This window comes from Ceratotherium simum, chromosome 38 (assembly GCF_057802395.1).
Source record: "Ceratotherium simum simum isolate JZ-2026a chromosome 38, ASM5780239v1, whole genome shotgun sequence".
NCBI lineage: Eukaryota > Metazoa > Chordata > Mammalia > Perissodactyla > Rhinocerotidae > Ceratotherium > Ceratotherium simum.
In genome coordinates, this window is record NC_141937.1 from 10,155,379 (window position 1) to 10,176,528 (window position 21,150).

Sequence of the window (21,150 nt, forward strand, 5' to 3'; positions counted from 1 at the left end):
ACCACTTCGAGATCAAGAAGGTTTGTAGGAAAAAGAGGGTGTCCCGGCATTCCCCTGGATCACATCTGTTCTCAAGCTCACCTTTATCTCCTGCCAGGTGAGATGTGCCAGGAGCAGCCGGTGTAACCTGGTGGCCAGGTCCTGCGTTTGAATTGGCAGGGCTGACGGGCGATGAAAGCAGAGGGTTTTGAGACACACCGTGCCCTACCCTTCAACACACTGGGATTGTGTCCCATATGGGTTACTTGGGGGGCAGTCCCAAGGGTGGCTGTCCCAGAAAGGTGCTGCCCCCCGGCTGAAGCCGGGAGGTCATGGGCCTGAGCCCCCACCTTACTCTTCTGTAAGTGACTCAAGGGCTTTGGGACATGTCTGTTCTCATCCTGGTATTTTATGGATGAGGAGAGGAGACTGAGGTCCAGAGAGCTCCCAAGACTTGTTCAAGGGGACAGATGTTGGCGTCAGACTTGCAGCCAGAGCCCAGGGCTCCAACTCACAATTCAGATCTCTCTACATTACCTGGAAGGAAGGTCTTCAAACTTTTGATGATTCCTCGTCGCAGGGGTGAACTGAACAGCGCGGATAGAGATTTGCATGTGTAGACGGAATCGGTGCCCGGTTCACAGTTGGTACTAATGTATGTCCCATGAACAGATGATTTGGCAAACTAAACCGTTCTAATAGGGTAAGTTTTTTAAAAATTATAATACAAGCTCATTTTGTTAAAAAAAACTCAGAAAAATGTTATTTTATAATAAATACCACTCATAATCATACCCCCAAAGAACCACTGGGGAAACTCAATCTTAGCCCATGTCCTGCGTCCTGGTCCAAGCGCTGCATTTTCAGCCTTACAGCCTCTCCTGCCGCCCTCTATTCCAGCTACTACCCTGGGCTCTTCTGTTAGATTCTATTGACGATAGCTTTTCATCCTCGTCCACATGCATTTATTGAGCACCTTCTGTATGTACCCAAAACACTTATTGATCCCCAGGCAAATAGCAGTTGTCTGTTTGCTTTAAAGCAGGGTTTCCCAGTTTGGGTACCATTGACCTTCTAGGTGGAGACTTTTTTTATTGTGGGGGCTATTCTGTGCATTGGGGGCTGTTCAGCAGCTTCTCCAGTTTCTACCCACCAGATGACAGTAACGCCCTCAGCAGGTGTCTCCAGACATCGCCATGTCTCCTCGAGGGCAAGATTACCTCTGGCTGAGAACCACTGCTCTAGGGACAACTTGTGGGGCTCTGGGTTCCCCGGGGGCCCAGGCATTTGCCGCAGGTGGCCACTGTGTCCACGCTCACCACCAGACGTCATGACACCATTTTATACCCAGAGGAGAAGAGCCTGACTCTGGCTTGCTGGTAAAGCAATATTATTTTCAGTGAAGTCAGTGGCTTTTCTCCAGAATTAGTGACTTACCACCAGCTCACCCCCTGGGCCTCCCCACCCTGCTCCCCACCCCCTCTGCAGGGCAGCTCCCAGAGGTGAGCCAGATGGGAAGCCCATATCCTTTAAAAAAAAAATAGTGCTTCAAAACTTAGAAGCAGCTGGTCTTGCGTAGCCCAGGTACCCAGATTCAAGTGATACACATCCTGTCTCTCTCTCTCTCCACTGAGTTCTGCCAACCCTAGACTGATTGATTGATTGGACTTTATAATTTTTTTTTCCCTAAGATATGAACATGTATTCCCACCTAAAGACCTTTGACTGTTGACTCAGAAGTTAAACAGTCTTCTCCACAGAAGGTTAACGGCCTTCAGACAACCTCACTCATTATCCTTTGAATTGTCAACAGCATTCAAATAGTCTCCTTGTACAGCACGGTGACTATACTTAACAATACTGTATTATACATTTGAAAGTTGCTAAGAGAGTAGATCTTAAAAGTTCTCACCACACACACACACACAAAATTATAACTATGTGAGGCGATGGATGTGTTCACTAACCTTATCATGGTAGTCATTTTGCATTATATACATATATAAAGTCATTATGTTGTACACTTTAAACTTATACAATGTTATATGTCAATTCTCTCTCAATAAAGTTGGGGGAAAAAGTCTCCTTTCTGCTTTGCTAAAACTTGATCTCTTGGTTCTTTTATATTGTTTGCTCATGGGGTGTGAAAGATTATTCCTCACCCTTTAACCAACTATGCGAGTACATATATTTTTAATGGCTTTATTAGTTTTCTTTTTATTTTGTTTTTAAAAATGTTTTCTTACAAAAGTAACTGCTGAGTCTGGGATGTGATTTTGCCCTATTGACAAGCAAATACGTTAGTCTGTTGCTGTTTCATGGATGCTGGCAGGAGACACGAGACTCCTGAGTCAGAGACAAAGGACTTCATTATCCACAGCACTGTAGGAAGCATGAGCTTCAGCCTCTGGGCATTGGTTTCCCTCTGCCTTGCAAGTCCCTCGGGGGTGACTCGAGGGCCCTGCAGGATGCCTGCACATGCAGTGGGTTGTGTTATAGGAAAGGAACCTGGAGCTTGGGAAACCCACATTTTATAGCAAGCAGTAAGCAAGCCTGCTCTTCTTCCAGAAGACATCATCTCATCCATCAATGATGCTTGCTGCCAACAGTCCTGAGAAAAGCAGTCAGAGCTCCAACTTCTTGGCACAGCCGGCAAAGCCAGGTAGAGTGCAAGACCTGTGGAAAATGTCCCCGCAAAAAGGAACTCAAATTCTCCTTACTTTCCTGGAGAAAAGGATTTTAAATCAAACAGGTTGAAAAAATTAAGACACACATAGGAAAAAAGTACCTTCCTCACTCGGTAGCATTGCCATCAGTACCACTCAGCAATCACTCAAATAGCCATAGTTACTTGAGAGCTTTCGCTACTTCAAATAATAGACATGAATAGCTTGGATTCCCAGCCTTTGTTTGGAGTGTTGGGAAAGCCAGTCTCACAGGCACAGTCTTTAGACTCCCGCACAGCCCCCTAAGAGTGGTCTCAAGCCTGGAACAGTTCCTTACACTGAAATCAAGAGCCCTCAGGCCTGTGCGGGGCATAGCTCTTTATCCGGGAATATCTTACCCTGTTCCAGGCTTGATGGGTACTTCTTTGTTCTGCTTAAGTGTGTCTGCCATAGGGCACCTGGAAATCCTACTGCTCTATCCATTCCTGGAGGGGAGGGGTCCAGGTCCTTTGTCTGCCACATGAGAGGGGCACGTGCAAACCATCTCCCTACATTGGCTGGGGGACCAGACCTGCTGGCCATGGGGGACAGATGCTCATTATTGAAACTGATCTTGTTCTGTCTCTTCTCCATGTGAGTAAAGCGCTGTTCCATCCAGTGCCTGTGAGTCGTGTCTTTCTTGGTGACCCCGACACCTGCACACCCCACAGGGGGTCGACATCCTGGGGCTGCTGCTTCTGGTGGGAGGCAACTGGTGTCACTTGTTGACAACTAGACTGACCTTTTCTTCCACCATGACTTTACCTCTCCTCTCCAAATACTTCTCTAATTTTTACATTGTCAAGATTTGTAAAAATTACAAATTATTCTAAAATTATAGCTCTTCTGTGATATCTAAAGGTTGATACAAATAATTAAAAATCAAAACATCAACGTATCACATAAGAACCATGTATGTGTTTGAACCTATAAAGAATGAAATATACACTGAAAACAATTTGCCACTTGGACAATCTTCCAAGTATCAACATCCAATGGATAATTTTTCACTTTCTTTCAAATTCCCTTTACTTTTCCTGGCTCACAGAGGCCATTGTTTTGAGTATTCCATGTCATCTCCTTTCTTAGATTCCTTTTTCATTTTCCTGGCCCCTTCTTCAGATCAATTTAATCAGAATATATGGGAGGTGGACACTGGGTGTGATGGTTAATTTTAGGTGTTAACTGGATTAGGCCAAAGGATGCCCAGATACTTGGTGGGGGGCCCAGAACAAAAGAACACTCTACAACAGGTCTAGGCTGCCGTGCCAGCTGCTCTGCCACCTGGACCACAGGATCCAGCAGCTCCACTGGTGCTTGAAGCATCAACGGCAGAAAGGGATGCTGTGTGGAGCCTCTGGCAGGCCACTATAGGTGAATCACAGCACAGACCTTGAGGATTTTGGAGAAAAGCCCTGCCATCCTCTTCAGATAACTACTCTCTTTTTGAGAAACAGCTCGTGGCCTGCTATTCAGTAGAGACTGGGCAGTTAACCCTGGGCCACCAAGTTACCATGAGACCTGAGCTGCCCATCATGAACTGGGTGTTATCTGACCCATCAAGCCAGAAAGCTGGGCGCGCACAGCAGCACTCCATCATCAAATGGAAGTGGGAGATACCTCTGGCCCGAGCAGGCCTGAAGGCACAAGTCAGTCACATGAAGCAGCAGCCCAAATGCCCCTGGTCCTCCCCTCCTGCTCCACTATCTTCTCCTCCCAGCCTGTATCTGTGACCTCATGGGCCATAGATCATCCACGATCAGCTGACAGAGGAAGAGCTGACCACCCGAGAGTGGACAGCTGCAGCACCACAGCCCCTCCCTGGGACATCCCTGAAGGACATGGTGAAGAGAAACCCTCCCAGGGGGCAGAACTTCGAGCAGCGCACCTGGTTGTTCACTTTGCTTGGAAAGAGAAATGCCCTGACGTGTGATTATATACCAATTCTTAGGCTGTGGCCAACGGTTTGGCTGGATGGTCACTACTTGGAAAAAACATGACTGGAAAACTGGTGACAAAGAAATTTAGGGAAGAGGTATGTGGACAGACCTCTCTGAATGGGCAAAACCTGTGAAAAGGTTTGTGTCCCATGTGAGTGCTCACCAAAGGGTGACCTCGGCAGAAGAGGATTTTAATAACCAAGTGGGTAGGATGACCTGCTCTGTGGATGCCAGCCAGCCCCTCTCCTCAGCCACCTCTGTCGTTGCCCAATGGGCTCATGAACAAAGTGACCATGGTGGCAGGGATGGAGGTTATGCATGGGCTCAGCACCATGGACTCCACTCAACATGGCTGACCTGGCTGCAGCCTCCACTGAGTGCCCAATCTGCCAGCAGCAGAGACCAGCACTGACCCCCCATATGGCACCGTTCCCCAGGGTGACCAGCCAGCTACCTGGTGGCAGGTCGATTACACTGGACCACTTCCAACAGGGAAGGGGCCGTGTTTTGTTCTTATCAGTATAGACAGGCTGGATAAGAATTTGCCTTCTCTGCATGCAACGCTTCTGCTGGAACTGCTGCCGGGGCCTTACAGAACGCCTTATCCAGTCATGGTATTCCACGCAGCACTGCGTCTGAAGGAGGAACTCACTCCACGGCAAAAGAAGTGCAGCAATGGGCCCATGTTCACTGAATTCACCGGTCTGACCATGTTCCCCACCATCCTGAAGAAGCTGGTTGACAGAATGGTGAAACGGCTTTTTGAAGACTCAATTACAGGGCTGCCTAGGTGGCAATACCTTGCAGGGCTGGGGCAGGGTTTTCTAGGAAGCTGTATATGCTCTGAATCAGTGTCCAATATGGTGCTATTCTCCCATAGCCAAGATTCATGGGTCCAGGAATCAGGGACCTACGTATACTGGTCCTTGATATTACCTATTACCTCTAACAAATTTGCTTCTCGTTCCCATGACCTTATGTTCTGCTGGTCTAGAGGTCTTACTTCCATAGGAAGGAATGCTTCCACCAGGAGACACAATGATTCCACTGAACCGGAAGTTAAGACTGTCACCGGGCCACCTTGGGCTCCTCATGCCTCTGAATCAACAGGCGAAGAAGGAAGTTACTGGCTGCCTGGGGTGACTGATCCTGATTACAAGGGGAAATTAGACTGCTACCCCACAATGGAGGTAAGGAAGAACACGTCTGGATTACAGGAGATCCCTTAGGGCGTCTCTTGGTATTACCATGTCCTGTGATTATGGTCAATGGAAAACTACAACCCAATCCAGGCAGGACTATGAATGGCTGAGACCCTTCAGGAATGAAGGTTAGGGTCACCCCACCAGGTAAAGAAAGAATCAGGACCAGATGAGATGCTTGCTGAAGGCAAAGGAAATATGGGATGGGTAGGGGAAGAAGGTAGTTACAAATACCAGGTACGATGACACAACTAGTTACAGAAATGAGGATTGCCACGACCATTTCCTCCTTATTTTGAGTACCTGCTTGTGTGTGTAAAGCAAATCTTTCTTTCCTCTCTTATTCTCTTATCACGTAACGTAAGATTTTTACACCATAGAACATAAGTAACAGGGCACCAACAAGAGTAAACATCACCCAAGGAAAACACACACACACACACCTGCAGGTTGTTTCTCTCGACAGCCCTAATACACTGGGCATCAGCGTGTTTGTTTCTTACAGCTCTCCAGGTGATGACGATATGCTTCCAGGATTGATAACTCTGACTTAAGAAATTAGAATTAATTCATGTCAGGAGAAATAAATTTTGGGGAAAAATTCATTACCTGGACTGTTCAGCAGCTGGGAACAAGAAGCAATTATCCAAAAAAGAAAAAAAAAAAAATCACACAAAAACACCAAAAAGTGTTTTGAAAAAGTGCTTTGAGAATTTACTGTACATTTTTTTAACAATTTATTTATACGTTGCCTTCTACATGCTCTTACATTTGTGTAAAACATTTATACATATTCTTTACAATTTGTACATATATTAAATGGCTGTATCATAAACACTGTTCTATGAGATTTTACAAAAGAAAAATCAAGTAGGGAAAACTACTTATAAAACATTAACAAAAACCCGTGATATTAAAGAACAAGAAGTTCTCATATTCATCTTCACTTGATTTCCTCTTCTACTTAATTTTTGGTTTCACTTTATTTATGCTGGCCCAAACTTTCCATTTTCTATAAGATAATTATTAGGTCAGAAAACTGAAAGCAGTTGGAGAACGTCGTAAGGCAGCTGTGGAGGATGGACATCTCGTCTGCAGGAGGGAGGCAGTGCGTGTCTGCGAGTGTTCAGAGTCAAGCTGACGGTTTGCAAAGATTCTCTTTTGCTTTACACCATTAACTGAAGTACTAGTGATCAGAAAAATTCTGCCTGAAGTTTAGGATACAGTCCAGAAGAACGTCACTCTGAACTTCTTCTTGAACACAAATGCTCTGGGATTACTGTGCTTTATTCAAGCTGCCGCCCTAACAGCCCCTAAACTTTTCCATTTTACTCAACTGTGTTCTTCGTCTTTTCAGATTATACCGAGCGGCCCGCTAGTCTACAGTCCACATCAAGGGGCACATCATGCTCTTGCAGGCACTTCTCATTACGTCTGACTGCACGGCTGAGGACTGCAAACAGGGTCGAAAGCTCTGGAGCAGCGTTTGTCCCCCAGAGCACTCCTCCCTGAGCACAGGAGTCAGCACACCGGTTCCACCCCCGGGAGCAGCCAGAGCATTTCCAACACATCCCCAACGCTTTCAAGGGATTCTTTCTAGCGTAAAGCATGCCTTAACCATGCTCAGGAAGGAGGCTCCAGGAGAGAAAGCGCTCCTCAGGGAAGACAACACTTCAAGAACATTCCTAAGGAAAGTGAGGGCAGGTGAATCTGATCGTCGGCTTTTGCCAAGCTGTGTCCCCTAAGGGACAGTGAAGCCCACTGAGGTGCACACGAGGGTGCCGGCAGCCCCAGGAGCCCCTCTCTGCTTCCTCTCTTCTGAAAACGTAAGCACTTGAGTCATAAATATGTCAGTGAAAGGCTTGTGGATTTTCCTAAATAGACAGGAATCCCAAAAGACTGAAAAGTTATAAAAATATACAAACATATATATTTTTTACTCTGGCATATTTCATATTTTTAAGAAAGCAATTAGTAATTATCTGACATTGGGTAAGAATTGGAAGATCATGGGTGACTTATAAATTATAATTTTATGTAAAATATCAGTGGGGGAAACCTCTCATTTTCCATTCAAAATTCTGATAACTTAAGTACTTGCCAAAAATAGAGACAATTTCCACTGGTTAATGACGGGTGTGGCAATGAACAAAAGAAGCCCGTCCCTAGAGAACGGATGCATTTAGGCTGGTTAATAAAGGCAGTTGTTGCAACTCTACTTCTTTTTGGTTTTCTTTCTTTCCTTTTTTTTTGTTTTGGATGACAGGGGGAAAAAAATCGAATTGTATTGCCCCAAGTCAGAAAGAAGCACTTCGGAGTTTTCTTCATGTTCCGTTCTGTCCTACATGACCGGGAAGCGGCCGAGGGCCTGCCTCAGCTTCTCTGCAATCTGGTGAAGAAACACAACAATTTTGAGATATTACTCCCATTATGACTTCATAGTATTCTATTATTTCCACCTCTTATGTGTCAAACATTACAAAAATTTCAAATACTTTCACTGGTCTATGCTTCTCGTCTCTTCCGGCAACAACCCAGCTTCCCCTCTGCTGGAGAGGCCTCCTTACACCCCGGGTGGTGTTGCCATTGGCGGTGCCCAGCCTGCAGGAAGCCCCAGCTCCTTCCTAGGCCCAGCCCCTGCCCCTCCACACAGCAGCATTTCCAGACAATTCGCCTTCCCTCCAGTGAGGCTGGAGGGTCGGGTCTCCGTGCTTGCCTAGATTTCCCTGCCATGGTGGACACCTCTGAACTCCTAACACCCAGTTGACTAGCACGGAAACCTGATCACACCCACGGCTACTACACAGCGGGCACACAGTATGCACCCTCTGCATAAGGCTAATGCTGTCCTGCAGTTAGGATTACGGGCCTCTGCTGCCCCCACGGAGACCACACGCTCCTGGAAGACACAGTTGTCTTAGTCATCCCTGAAGCCTGAGCACTGGACTAAGTTCTTAATATACAGGCACTCAATAAGTGTTTGCTCCATGAATAAATATGCAGACTTTAATAATTTAAAGATTACCGTCTGACGAAACTATGTTAGCTCTAACAAAGATAGTCATTAAATACCTGGTTTTCTATTTTGAATTATAATGTAATTGATAATTAAACCTCACTCGGCCTTGAGAATTATTTAACAAATCAATATTATCAGAATTTCAAGAGGTGCCCTTCAATTATTTTCTCACACAGAACAATGTAATCTGCTATTCTAATACACAATGAAAGGCAGCCCTACCGGCACCAGTTAATAATAAAAAAGTGTGCAGTTAGAGAGCACAGGAACCACACACTGGGAGGAAGAAGGCTGCTGAAGGGAATTCTTTCTGTGAGCTCGTCTCTGAAACCAACTGTCTCCAACCCACAATTCACAATATGCATTAAGCACTTCAGTCAGAGCTCCCGTTCAAGAATCTGCTACTGGAGACAGACGTTTTCGGCAGTGTCTAGCCCAAAGGTGACACACGCATGGATGTGAATTGGGGGCTTGCCTACCATTATTCCTGAACACACGTGAGATGATACCACGGAAACAGTGGAACACTTGCGTAAGACACACACAGCAGCCAATACATGGTCAATTATAAAGTCACAGGACCTGTCTTCAGATGCCTGTGTTTCCATTGACATGCTAGATCTGTTTTCTGTACACTCTGGTAAACAACAAAATTACTGTGCAGAGGCATACAAACTTATGTTTTCATTATTGTTTTCTGAATGAAAATATTTAAGGTTTTGCGCTCTCTCTTTTGTTTTCTTTCTGAAATTCCTCTGGGACACTGTGAAACCTCACTGGCGAACAAAGAGGGCCTGTGGTGTCTGTGCGGTGCCAGGCTCCGGCCCCAGCAGAGAGCCTGCTCTCATCCACAGCATCCCTGTGCACACACAGGCTGGGAGGGAGGGCAGGGACCACACAATGAGGGCTTCTTGGGCCTCACAACCAGCACCCAATACCCTTTCTTCTTCAAAAGAAAACCTTTTCTAACCCAGTGTTAACTCAAAAAGGAAAAGGCAGATATAATTAAAAGTGATTTAAAAAAAAACCCTGTTCAATATTTAGCCTCCTTTGGTTTATTACTTAGAATTAAAAAAATACAAACAGATGAACTTTATGCGGTCAGAGTAAGGGACCAGGAAGCCCCTCTGCCATGCGCGCACGAGGGCCCGGGAGGAAGGCCGACTCACCGTCTCATAGAACTGCACTTGCTGATCCAGGTACAGGCGGATGACGCTGTTGTAGTCGTAGATCCGGTTACTGTGGAAGTGATTCATCTCAGCTACAACCAAAACCAAGACATCCGTCAGTCCCCCAAGACGCCCAAGGACACCACCTGGTATCTCTGCTTGGTTAGGCTCCACCACCAACTGGACTTAATCTGGTTGGCAGCAGGCACTGCCAGTTCTCGGCAAATCACTTCATAAAGAGGCTAGAAAAACAACTCGAACAGCTGATGGCAAACACCACTTTCCAGGAGATGGATGATTTTTGTTGATCTGCAAATTAAATACTATGAAATCCAGTACGGATAATCACCCAGATGGGGACTATTGTTTTAACAGAATTGATTGAGTAGGAAACTGACGTGGTGTATTCTCTACACGTGATAGCAGTTCAGAACGTCAAGTCTGTTTACGTAAAGGTGGACCTGGCAGGGCTGCCTGGTGCTCCACGTCCCCTCTCGCACAGCGACCACCTAGGCATGTTTCTCGAGGTGCCTCTGAAAGGCTGAGCAGATGAGGACACGCAGTGGAAGACCCTCTTCAGCCATGGAGCTTTGCAGCCCGAGCACCAGGCCTCAGACCTCAACCTCTTATCAGGCAATAGGATCGAAGCCCATTTTTCAACTGTGCTGAACATATCAATTCAGCAAATGAATCCCTTATTGAAATCTGTCTCTCAGTACCACACCTACCCCATCACCAACTCCAGCGAGGCCTCCCTTATCAGAGCTCCTCATCACCTCTCCACCTGCCTTCTCCCTCATATCCCAGGCCTAGAGAGCCAAATGCTGGCATAAATTCCCACAGAAAGCCTACTGTTCTGAGTTTCATATTAAGTTACCTGAAGTTGTACAAAATTTCTCATTTACCTCAAACGTAAGTTCAAAACCAAATTCCCCATTTCAAACCCTTAAAACTCAAATCTTCAATCAAGTTTCCCCCTTTTCTGTCCCTAGTTGCCTTAGTTCTGGAAATCTTGCACACATTCTTCTCTTTCTCCCCTAATTCCCTAGTCCTCAAGGTTGCTCCTTGGAAAAGCCTGCAAATATGCTTCCTTCTCTTCCCCCTGCACCTCATCTTCTTCAGGTCCTCAAACTCCCAGACTGCAGAAACGCTGGTCTTCCGCTTGGGCTGTCTGACTAACATCTGCCCCATCCATGTAACTATCAAACCCTTCTCCCTTGAGCACTGCTTTTTCTTAATGGCTTCTTAATGCCCCCATCAAGTCTAGACTCTTCTGCCTGGCTTTAAAGGCCCTCCACAATCACCAAAATTTATTCCCCAATAACCTGCAAGTGTGCTTTATTCCCGAAGGCCAGTGACAGAACTGGACCATTATTTTGTGTACTTCTGGTCATATTTTAACACCCCTCCCCTTGCTCCTTTGCCCCTGCACATTCTATCCATCCACCAAAGCAGGAAAAATCCATTCACTGCTCCTATCTACCGGAAAACACTCAAAGATATAAAAATTAATTGATATCTTTTTACTAACAGTCAAACTATGCCAAAAATGCTACGTCCAAACTCCCTTTACACCCTGTGGTCCTGGGGCATGGAGGTTACACACTGCTGAAGGCTGGACTCTGGAATCTAACAGAGCATTACGAAAGGCACTGATATTAGGGGCTAGAAAAGGCATCTCCAATGTCTCTAAGAAATAAAAATGTACAAGTTTAATCAAGCTGTCATTCACAATTATGTCAGGTAAATGTGTGAGAGTAAATAAACATGCAGATTTTCATTAATGCTAGGATCCTGCAAACAAGAGGCTTATGAGGATATTTTAAATCAGCTTTTATTTATTTAACTGCTATTCACAGTTGGCTTTCTCTCCAGTGAGGAAAATAGCAACTTTGCTGGGGGGAAAATTCTCCACCAGCTACACACAAACCTCTGGTCTTACCTTGCAACGCGTAGGACATGGTGCCGACGCGTTTCACCATGTTCTGCTTGTCCTGTGGGGTGATCTTGCTAGTGGCAACCAGTTTATCACTTTCTTTCACTTTTTCTATAGCTCCCTGTGAAATACAAAATGCAATGGTATTAAGAAAACAAAGCTAAAAGGATTAGTCATTCGTTTAAAATATAACAGTGCTACCATGTTCTATTACTGACTCGCTTGTTACTTTTATAACCTGAACAGGAAAATGTCCCCACAAAATAAGAACACAGGAAAGCACCTAAATGTAACTTCCTGTAAGTCACTTGGAAGCAAAAAGGCTGCTATTGAAAAATATCACTCGGCTAAGATTTACAGTTTTACGCGACAACAAAATAGGAAACCAAAGAGCACGCTATTTCTGTATATTTACAAGCCATTCCAGCGTGAGAGTAGGACATAAGAGGAAAGCAGGCGTTGGCAGGTTTGGCAAGTCATCTGAGTAGGGACAGTCTACCGTATGCACAGGGGTCCCCTCTGTCTCTTCTGTTACAGAGTGTTCTATAAGCCGGCGCTTACACGTGCTGATCGCCAGGCTGGAGCTTTATTATGACGTCTGTAAGAAGCAGCAAATCAACTTTAAAGTAATACCTGGATGGAAGTAGTTGTAAAAGCTGCCACCGTCTCCCTCTCCAGGATCATCACATCGCTCATGACTCAGCCGTGTGGAAAGAAAAACTCTCTACTCCTGCGGAAATTAGGCTCCACGCCTAGAACTCTAACTCTGCTGGCATAATTTCCCACAACAAGCTAACTGTTCTGAGGGTTCTTTTAACTGAGATTTTTATTTTCCCCCCAGTTTAACTGAGAGACAACTGACATACAACATTATATTAGTTTAAGGTGTACAACATAATGATTTGACAGGTATATATATTGTGAAATGATTACCACAATAAGTTTTGTTAACATCTATCACCTCACACAGTTACAAACTTTTTTTTCCTCGTGATGAGAATTTTTTGAGACCTGCTGTCCTAACAATTCCACTTCTGGTAATATATCCAAAGGAAACAAAATCACTATCTCAAAGAGCTTGCTACACCCCCATGGGCACTGCCGCATTATTTACAATAGCCAAGATATGGAAACAACCTAAGTGTCCATTGACAGATGAGTGGATAAAGAAAATGTTCTGAGTTTTCTGTTATCTGAAGCTGCACAGACTTTCTTATTTACCTATGCCACCTCTTCACGATACTTCAATTACAAGCCAAATGCTAAAACAGCCACATGTCAGGATTGTTAGGCTCACAGATCAGTCCTTTATCGAGATTTTCCTAACAAATCCGAATACATCACAACATCCTAGAGTACTACAGTTGATAAAATACCCATGAATCTGAGGTTAATATACAGATTTTGAAACAGGGAGAGAAAAATTAACCAGAATCGAAATGTGAGGACACCCTAAACCAATTTTTCATTTAGTTTAAAAATATATATATACTTTTTTTTTTTGGTGATGAAGATTGGCAACCGATGTTAGCTCAGGGCCAATCTTCTTCTTTTTGCCCAAGGAAGACTGTCGCTGAGCTAACATCTGTGCCCATCTTCCTCTATTTTGTACGTGGGATGCTGCCACAGCCTGGCTTGATGAGCAGTGTGTACATCTATGCCTGGGATCTGAACCCGCAAACCCAGGGCCACTGGGCCGGCCCCCTAAAAGTATCTTTCTGATGGGAATTAGATAGTTTCCTTTTTATTAATATAAGCATATAAAATCAATATTGCCCATTTTAATTTTAATTAGGAAACCCTTCGCTAGGCTCAGGAACAGAAAATCTTATTTTGCCTTGACAGGGAAGGATCTTTGAGGACTTGCCCACGCAGCCTACAGGGGTCTCACTGATAAGGGAAAGTATTATTCCTGTTATTGTCTGGAATTTCAAACCCCATCATAATTTTGTTTGATACCTGATCTAATTACATGCATAAAGAAACACTGTTCGTCTTTTTAGTTCCCTCAAAACAATCTTTTTATAGAATAACAGAAATTTAAAAACCACCCATGTAGCTAAACGTGTCATGGGACCTCACTATTGAAACACATCAGCAGTTCCAGCTGACTTCAGAGGGCCTCCCCTCCTGACTCAGGAGTGGGCTGAACGGCGAGGCCGAGCCGGTGGCCAAGCACGTGGGCCCTGACTGACCAGCGTCGTCCTCCGTAAACTTCCACGATCCAGTTACCTTGTGAGCGCCAATGATATCGGGGAAGCAGCCAAGGAAACCCTTGTATTCATGATTACACTCCATCAGGAAATGGAGATCTTTCTTTGGCTATAACAAGACATAAGTTGGTTGTTATTGGCAGAGGAATTCAGACAATCAAGGAAAAGAAAACTGTTAGATCTGAGGACTATGTTAGCCAAACCCACCTCCAAGGGACTACGTTAAGTTATTGAATGTTAAGCATTCAGCCTCGTTTTCCTGTAAGAAAACAGTCCCCAACACTACTATACTCTTGATCACAGGTTGTAAAGAAAATAAAACATCAAATAATTTTTAGGTTGGTTGGTAAAATTAGCTATTTTGAGGTGGCCCAAAATATAACACTGTAAGGAAAAAAGCCTAGTTAATGTAGTGTGTTTACATATAAGCAAATAAGATGTTATAGTTTAATGTCTAAATTTTAGTAGAGAATATAAAAACATTATTAAATCTGGTAATCATTTTAAGTGGTAACTTTAAATTTTTCCATTTTTCCGAGTTATAATTTTTTTTTTTTGGTGAGGAAGATTCGCCCTGAGCTAACATCCATTGCCAATCCTCCTCTTTTTGCTGAGGAAGACTGGCCCTGGGCTAACAGCTGTGCCCACCCTCCCCCACTTTACATGTGGAACGTCTGCCACAGCATGGCTTGATGAGTGGTGCGCAGGTCCGAGCCCAGGGTTGGAACCCGCGAACCCTGGGCCGCCAAAGCGGAGCGCACGAACTTAACCACTACGCCACGGAGCTGGCTTCACTGAGTTATAATTTTTAATAGCTATGTCATGCACAGTTCTAAAAATTGATCTTTTTTTTTTTTTTTATAATTTTATTTATTTATTTTTCCCCCGAAGCCCCAGTAGATAGTTGTATGTCATAGTTGCACATCCTTCTAGTTGCTGTATCTGGGACGCGGTGTCAGCACGGCTGGAGAACCGGTGCGTCAGTGCACACCTGGGATCTGAACCTGGGCCGCCAGCAGTGGAGTGCGCACACTTAACCGCTAAGCCACGGGGCCGGCCCCAAAATTGATCTTTTTTACACGTATCAGGCGGGTGGTTAATGTCCACATGAATGTGCACGCATGTGTGCACATATTTCAAGAAGTCATCTGAAACAATTTTTTTTTCAATTTAGGAATTTGAAACAACTTAGATGGGAACTTATTGTTATTTGTAAAAAGAATTGAAATCGGGCTACTGAAGACTCCAGTAAAAGCCACGTGGCTGTGACAAAGACCTGCTCCACGCCAGGGACCTGAGCGGGGGCTTCCTCCTTATTAGCTGTTGCATCCTGAGATCCTTACGAGGTAGGTGCTACCGTCAAAATTTACCAGATGAGGAAACCAAGGCCCAGAGAGGCTACATAAGAGTCCAGCTGGGGACCTGAGCAATGCCCTTTCCTGTATGTTCTAAGCCCCTGATGGCTAAGAGTGGATCTGAGCCATCAACACTGGAAGGTACTCATTTAGATTTCTTGATGACAAATTTATCCATCACCTTAGCTTAACCTAAGAGACACTGTGACCAAATACACTTTACATAGGGAGAGACAAGAGGACGATATCCGTTTGGAAAGTCTGTCTTAAAACAGGTTTTAAATTGAATATGTGGATTGGCTGGCACAAAGTCTTCAGTGGAATTGCGTGTTCATGTTAATACCTGCTCTGCCACGAGACTGGCAATTTCTTCGTAAGTCTTTCCTGCTTCTGTTATCGCATCATTGAGATCTGTTTCACCTGAAAACCATCACACTTCTGTCAGTGGTTATGTTTTCTTTCCATTTATTCAAAAAATTTATTACAGAAAGTTTAAAACTTGTAAAAAGTAGAGACCAGTACAAAGAGCCCCCATCTACCCACCACCTGGTTTCCCTGTTAACAGCTCAGGGTCAATCTCCTTTCACCTGTACTGTCCACTTCCTACCGCCCCCTTTCACCGGTCACATGACATTTCACCCATAGACTTTACCTAAAAGATAAGAAGTCTTTTAAAAATGAGGACAATACACCAATATCACACCTCAGAAGACAACTGTTCCTAGTATAAATTATCCAGTCAGGAAGCTGGCATCTCGAATCAAGTTGGCTCATTGAATCAGGACGCCAAGAAGGTCCACCTGGCATGAGCCGACGGGTTTTTTAAATCTACAGGCTCCTTCTCCCCTTCTCCCCTTTTTTTCCTGGCAAATTTCTCTTTGGGGGTTGAAGAAGCAGCTCATTTGCCTTGGTACACACCCCCCGGCCCCCGCCCCGTCTGCGTTCTGCTGACTGCATCTCTGTGGTGATGATTTAACACAGTCCTGTCTCCTGTACTTTTTTTTACACTACTCATTAGATCTAGAGGCTTGATCAGATTCAGAGGACATGATGTCCACTTATTTCTATTCTGTGTGATGTTAGAAGCCACAAAGGATCACTGTCAAGATCTTCCATTTTAGTATGGGTTTGCAAAATGCTGCTATTCTACTTCTATCACCCCTCCTCTATTAGCTGAAATACTTCTCTAAAGACAAACTTCCCTTTATCAACTTTTTGGTTACCTTGAGGTATAGTTTGAATAGGAAAAGCAGGTTAAATACTTGATTCCTTCTCTTCACAGTCTTCAGAATGAGTTGATTCCCTACCATCCTCTAAAGGTGACTGAGATTAACATTGTTTAAGCATCACTGCAAGTCTGGATTGAAACACTGACATGCTTCACTCCACAGCAATGATTATTTTCACTAACGTTCAAATCTTCTCCTCACTGGCCAGTGGAAGGCTCTTCAAATTGGCAGCAGAGTTCTTCTGCTAAGCAGGAGCCCTGGTTCATTTTGGGGTGACATGGTGTTTAGAAATCACCAGGTAGGTGATATTAGGGGTGCCTTTTGCTACTGGATTGGATCATTGTTTCTACGCATCGACCAGGATAACAAGTGAATTGTTCTTTAAAAATTCTATGATCTAGCTCTGAATGATTTCTAAGTTTTATAAGTGACTTCAAGTGACAAGAGACTCCAAATCTGGGCACATCTGTTATAACCTAGCAATGAACTCTGAAATTACTGGAAGGATCATTGTTAGGCTTAAAAATCTAAACTTGGAGAAGTTCCATTTCTAGTTAGGATGTGGATGACTGCAAAAGACTGCTGCTCTCATCATAATAAGAAAATACCAAATAAACCAAAAAGTCATACTTTTCCTTAAAGTCACTGAAGCACTGCAGGAATGAAGAAATCCAACGGAATTAATCCAGAAAGAGGGGAGCCCTGCACCCTAGGCAAGCCACTGAGTCTGGGGGCACGGGTGGCTGGGAAAGGGAGCCTTCCATAGGCAGAGGAACTCTGCTGGGACAAGGAGGCACCCACCGAGCTTGTACCAGAAGCACGTGGGCTGGTGTGAGGGAACAGACCTGGAAGGGCCCCAGATGCAGAGCTAGTTCTCCCACAGGGACTTTGCGGACTAAGAGGTGATGGTGGGAAGTGAGGGTGGGGGTGAAGAACAGAGAGGGACCTCAGGGAGGTTTAAGGAAGGCGTGGATTCAGGTGAGCTCTGACATGTAAGGATGCCATGGGGACCAACCAGATGTTTTTCCAGACTCTCCAGAACAAATGCTCTCATCCTGTCAAGATACCACAGAACCACAAAGACGAATGGGCTCTTAGAGACCCACCCAGCTCCTAGCAATGGGTATGGCTCTAGTCTGGGCTCCTCCATCAAGCGCCTGTGGTACCCTGGCCAAGATGCTTATCCTTCCAGGCTTAGGGTCCTCATCTTGAAAATGAGGGAGCCAAACCAATCTTCAAAGTTCCTGTCCAGTCTAAAAGTTCTGATTACAAGACACGTTTCAGACAGGCCAATGAGAAATAGTCATATATGGGGGCCCCAAATCTTAAATTTTGGTGAGACTAATTTCTTGTTCCTGAAAATACTCAGACACTGACATCCAAAGACCTGTCTTCCCTGGGTATCAGGATAAACATTTTAGTGAAATAAGTGTTTGAGTATTTTCAAATACTTTAAAAATTTAAAATTTAAAATTAAAATTAAATTTGAATTAAATTAAATTAAATTAAAAAAAAAATAAACCAATTCTATTGTTTCGGTAAGTGATGAGACACACTCCAATTTAGTAGGTACCACTCACCTGACAAATACTTTTACTTCCTACCTGCTCCATAAGCTTAGCAAACATAAACCAAAATATAAAGGAAAAACAGCTCAAGTGTTTTCACAAGTGTCGTCAATGTAAACGGACAATGAACTCGAAATACCACAGGTAAGACACAGAATATGAGATAAGCTGAAAATAATGAGTTGCGGAGAGACATAAGGCAACATGGATTTGTTACTCAGTCAAAAATTTTTCCTCCCAATGACCTTGACGGGTTCTGGCCTTTATAACAGGAAGACCTGACTTCAGTTTGGCAGAGAGATGAAAGCAAGGGCAGACTGTTACGTATCAGAGCCAGACGTCTTATTAAAACACAAGGGCTATATCTGAGCACAAAGAAACTAGCAAAAAAATATAAATTACAGCAACCCTCCACTTTTCTCAAAAGTAATAAGGGGAGGTTGCGAAAGTCCCGAGTAGAGTAGCCTGGCCACTGTGAGCACCAGTGACAAGGGGTCTTAACTGCAGGGTTACTGTTTGTCTGCAAGAGCCTGAAGAGGGCGGTCGGTCTGGATAAGACACTGAAGGCCCAAAGAATAAACAAACACAGACGTACCTTGATAACCACTAGAACTAAACACTGTTGCTAAACTCTGCAAGGCCTTTCCTATCTTCTGATATTCCTTGGGTAATGCTGAAAGAGAAAAAGGAACAAATTGTTAACGAGGTCTCCAAGCAAACAGAAATGGGTTTCAACTATTTTCTAAAAGTGATTACTTTTATAATAGAAGAAATTTAAAGTGATTTAAAATAGTCTATGTTCTTTAATAAGATGATTGTTTCTTTCAATAACATTTTTTCAATTTTTCATTAATTGATTGTTCAATGAATGGTGGATGCTATTATTATTCACCACCACCACCACTGCCCACATTCTCATTCACTGAATGAAATCAAAGAGAAGTGGAAGCTCATTTAGAAGGTGATTTCTAGTTGACGGAGTACTTTCATATACACCACCTGACTTGATCTTCACAAGAACTCCCTCAACAGATGCAGATATACCATCGCCATTTTGTGGGTTAGGAACACAAGGCTCAGATAGGTAAACTGACTTGCCCAGCGTCACATGGCTATCAATGGTGGATTTGGCACTTGACATTCAAACTACATTGCTTTCCCCACTGTTACGTATGTATGAATGATTACTTACAAAACAAAACAAAATAAAACTGGAAGCAACAAAATGTGGAGAAAAATAGACAATAGGCTTCATATGACCAGGGAGCAGGAATTTTAGTTTTCTTGTCTGTATCATAAGATTAATGAAATGATCTCTAAGGTTCCCACTGGTGCTAAAATTGTAGGAGTCTAGGATCACTGTGGAGAACTTCCTAGAGAAGAGTCTCTGTATCTTAGCCTATTTTCTTTGCATCCGTATATAGTCCTCTTGAACATATCTGTTGCCTTTCAAAAGAAACCATTATTTGCATTTGAAGACTTAGCGCAGTATTAAAGAAGAAAAATAATTCAAATGTTTCTTTAAAAAAATCTAGTCCAGAGAAATGTGAAGTACGGTCTGTAAGCTGCAGTCATTAGGAAACTGTTTTCAAACCATATTAGCTTAGATAATTTTAATAAACTGTTTACCCTTTCGTAACTCAATTTTTGCCTCTATACCAGGATTAAAGATGCTCGCCGTGTGCTTCACCACACCCAGTATGTGCTAGACTTCTCACCTTACAGATTAGGAATTTTAAAAAACTTTTTTTCTGAGAGAAAAGAGGAAAGAAGATAAGTTTGAATCAGGGCCGGCCCCGTGGCTTAGCGGTTAAGTGCGCGTGCTCCGCTACTGGCGGCCCGGGGTTGGGATCCCGGGCGCGCACCGACGCACTGCTTCTCTGGCCATGCTGAGGCCGCGTCCCACATACAGCAACTAGAAGGATGTGCAGCTATGACACACAACTATCTACTGGGGCTTTGGGGGAAAAATAAATAAATAAAAATTAAAAAAAAAAAAAACCAGTTTGAATCAAATTCTAAACAAAGCACTTCAAACTCCCCCTCCTCCCAAAAAGAGTAGCCGTAAGCTGATAGTCTGTATCTCACAGATTTGGTCTTATGGGTTATACAGGACATACGGTGGATTAGATGTCAGGCATAAGGATTTAATTCTTCAAAAGAAATCATAATCCCAGGTTTCTGTGATATCCCTAAAAGATCTGATTGTTAGATTTACACTCATTTAAAATATTTCTAAAAAAAAGGAAAACAGCTTTCAATGAACATACAGATTTAAATGAGTTGTTAGTCTTGCCTCCTAAGAGTTTACAGTTAAAATTATTTTAAAATTAAATTACTATTTTAGTGATGTCACCCTGCGTTCCGTTCGTGAGTTATTCCCTGCGACCAAAGCCTTGAAATGGATTTTGTTTTTTAATGCTGCATTTGTATATACTATTTTTTCAGGCTTAGTTCTGCATTTAGGACACAGCATCATATTTCTTTGCCATGAGAAAAGAGTAACTGTGATTATTCCTGGTGTCGGGCCCTCAAGCGTGAGAGATTGGTACACTACAAGTGACTTTGCTGATATATTATGTGATGGTAGAGGGCCATTCAGCGTAAGACATGGCCTTTTTTCTGCAAAGGGCCAGACAGCAAATATTTCAGGCTTTGTGGGGCCACAGGTTTCTGCTGAAAGCACTCAACTTTACCACTGTAACAGGAAAGTAGCCACAGACAGTACGTAAATAAATGAGCATGGCTGTGTTCCAATAACACTTTATTTACAAAAATAGGCGGCAAGCCAGATCTGGCCAGCAGGCCATGGTTTGCCAACTCCTGATATAAGGC

The 21,150-nt window shown here is 43.7% G+C and overlaps 1 protein-coding gene across 1 annotated transcript in view; it reads right to left on the minus strand.

Moving 5' to 3' along the window:
• Window positions 1-6,515: 6,515 nt before the first annotated feature.
• Window positions 6,516-21,150, minus strand: part of SNX9 (sorting nexin 9) — a 104,927-nt gene continuing 90,292 nt past the window's right edge. The window contains exons 13-18 of the mRNA XM_087425092.1: window positions 18,911-18,988; window positions 15,862-15,938; window positions 14,183-14,272; window positions 11,957-12,071; window positions 10,015-10,106; window positions 6,516-8,215 (exon numbers count right to left, since the gene is read on the minus strand). Of these exons, the coding sequence (XP_087281218.1) occupies window positions 8,168-8,215; window positions 10,015-10,106; window positions 11,957-12,071; window positions 14,183-14,272; window positions 15,862-15,938; window positions 18,911-18,988 (500 nt within the window). The 3' untranslated portion in view covers window positions 6,516-8,167. The remainder of the gene's footprint in view (window positions 8,216-10,014; window positions 10,107-11,956; window positions 12,072-14,182; window positions 14,273-15,861; window positions 15,939-18,910; window positions 18,989-21,150) is intronic.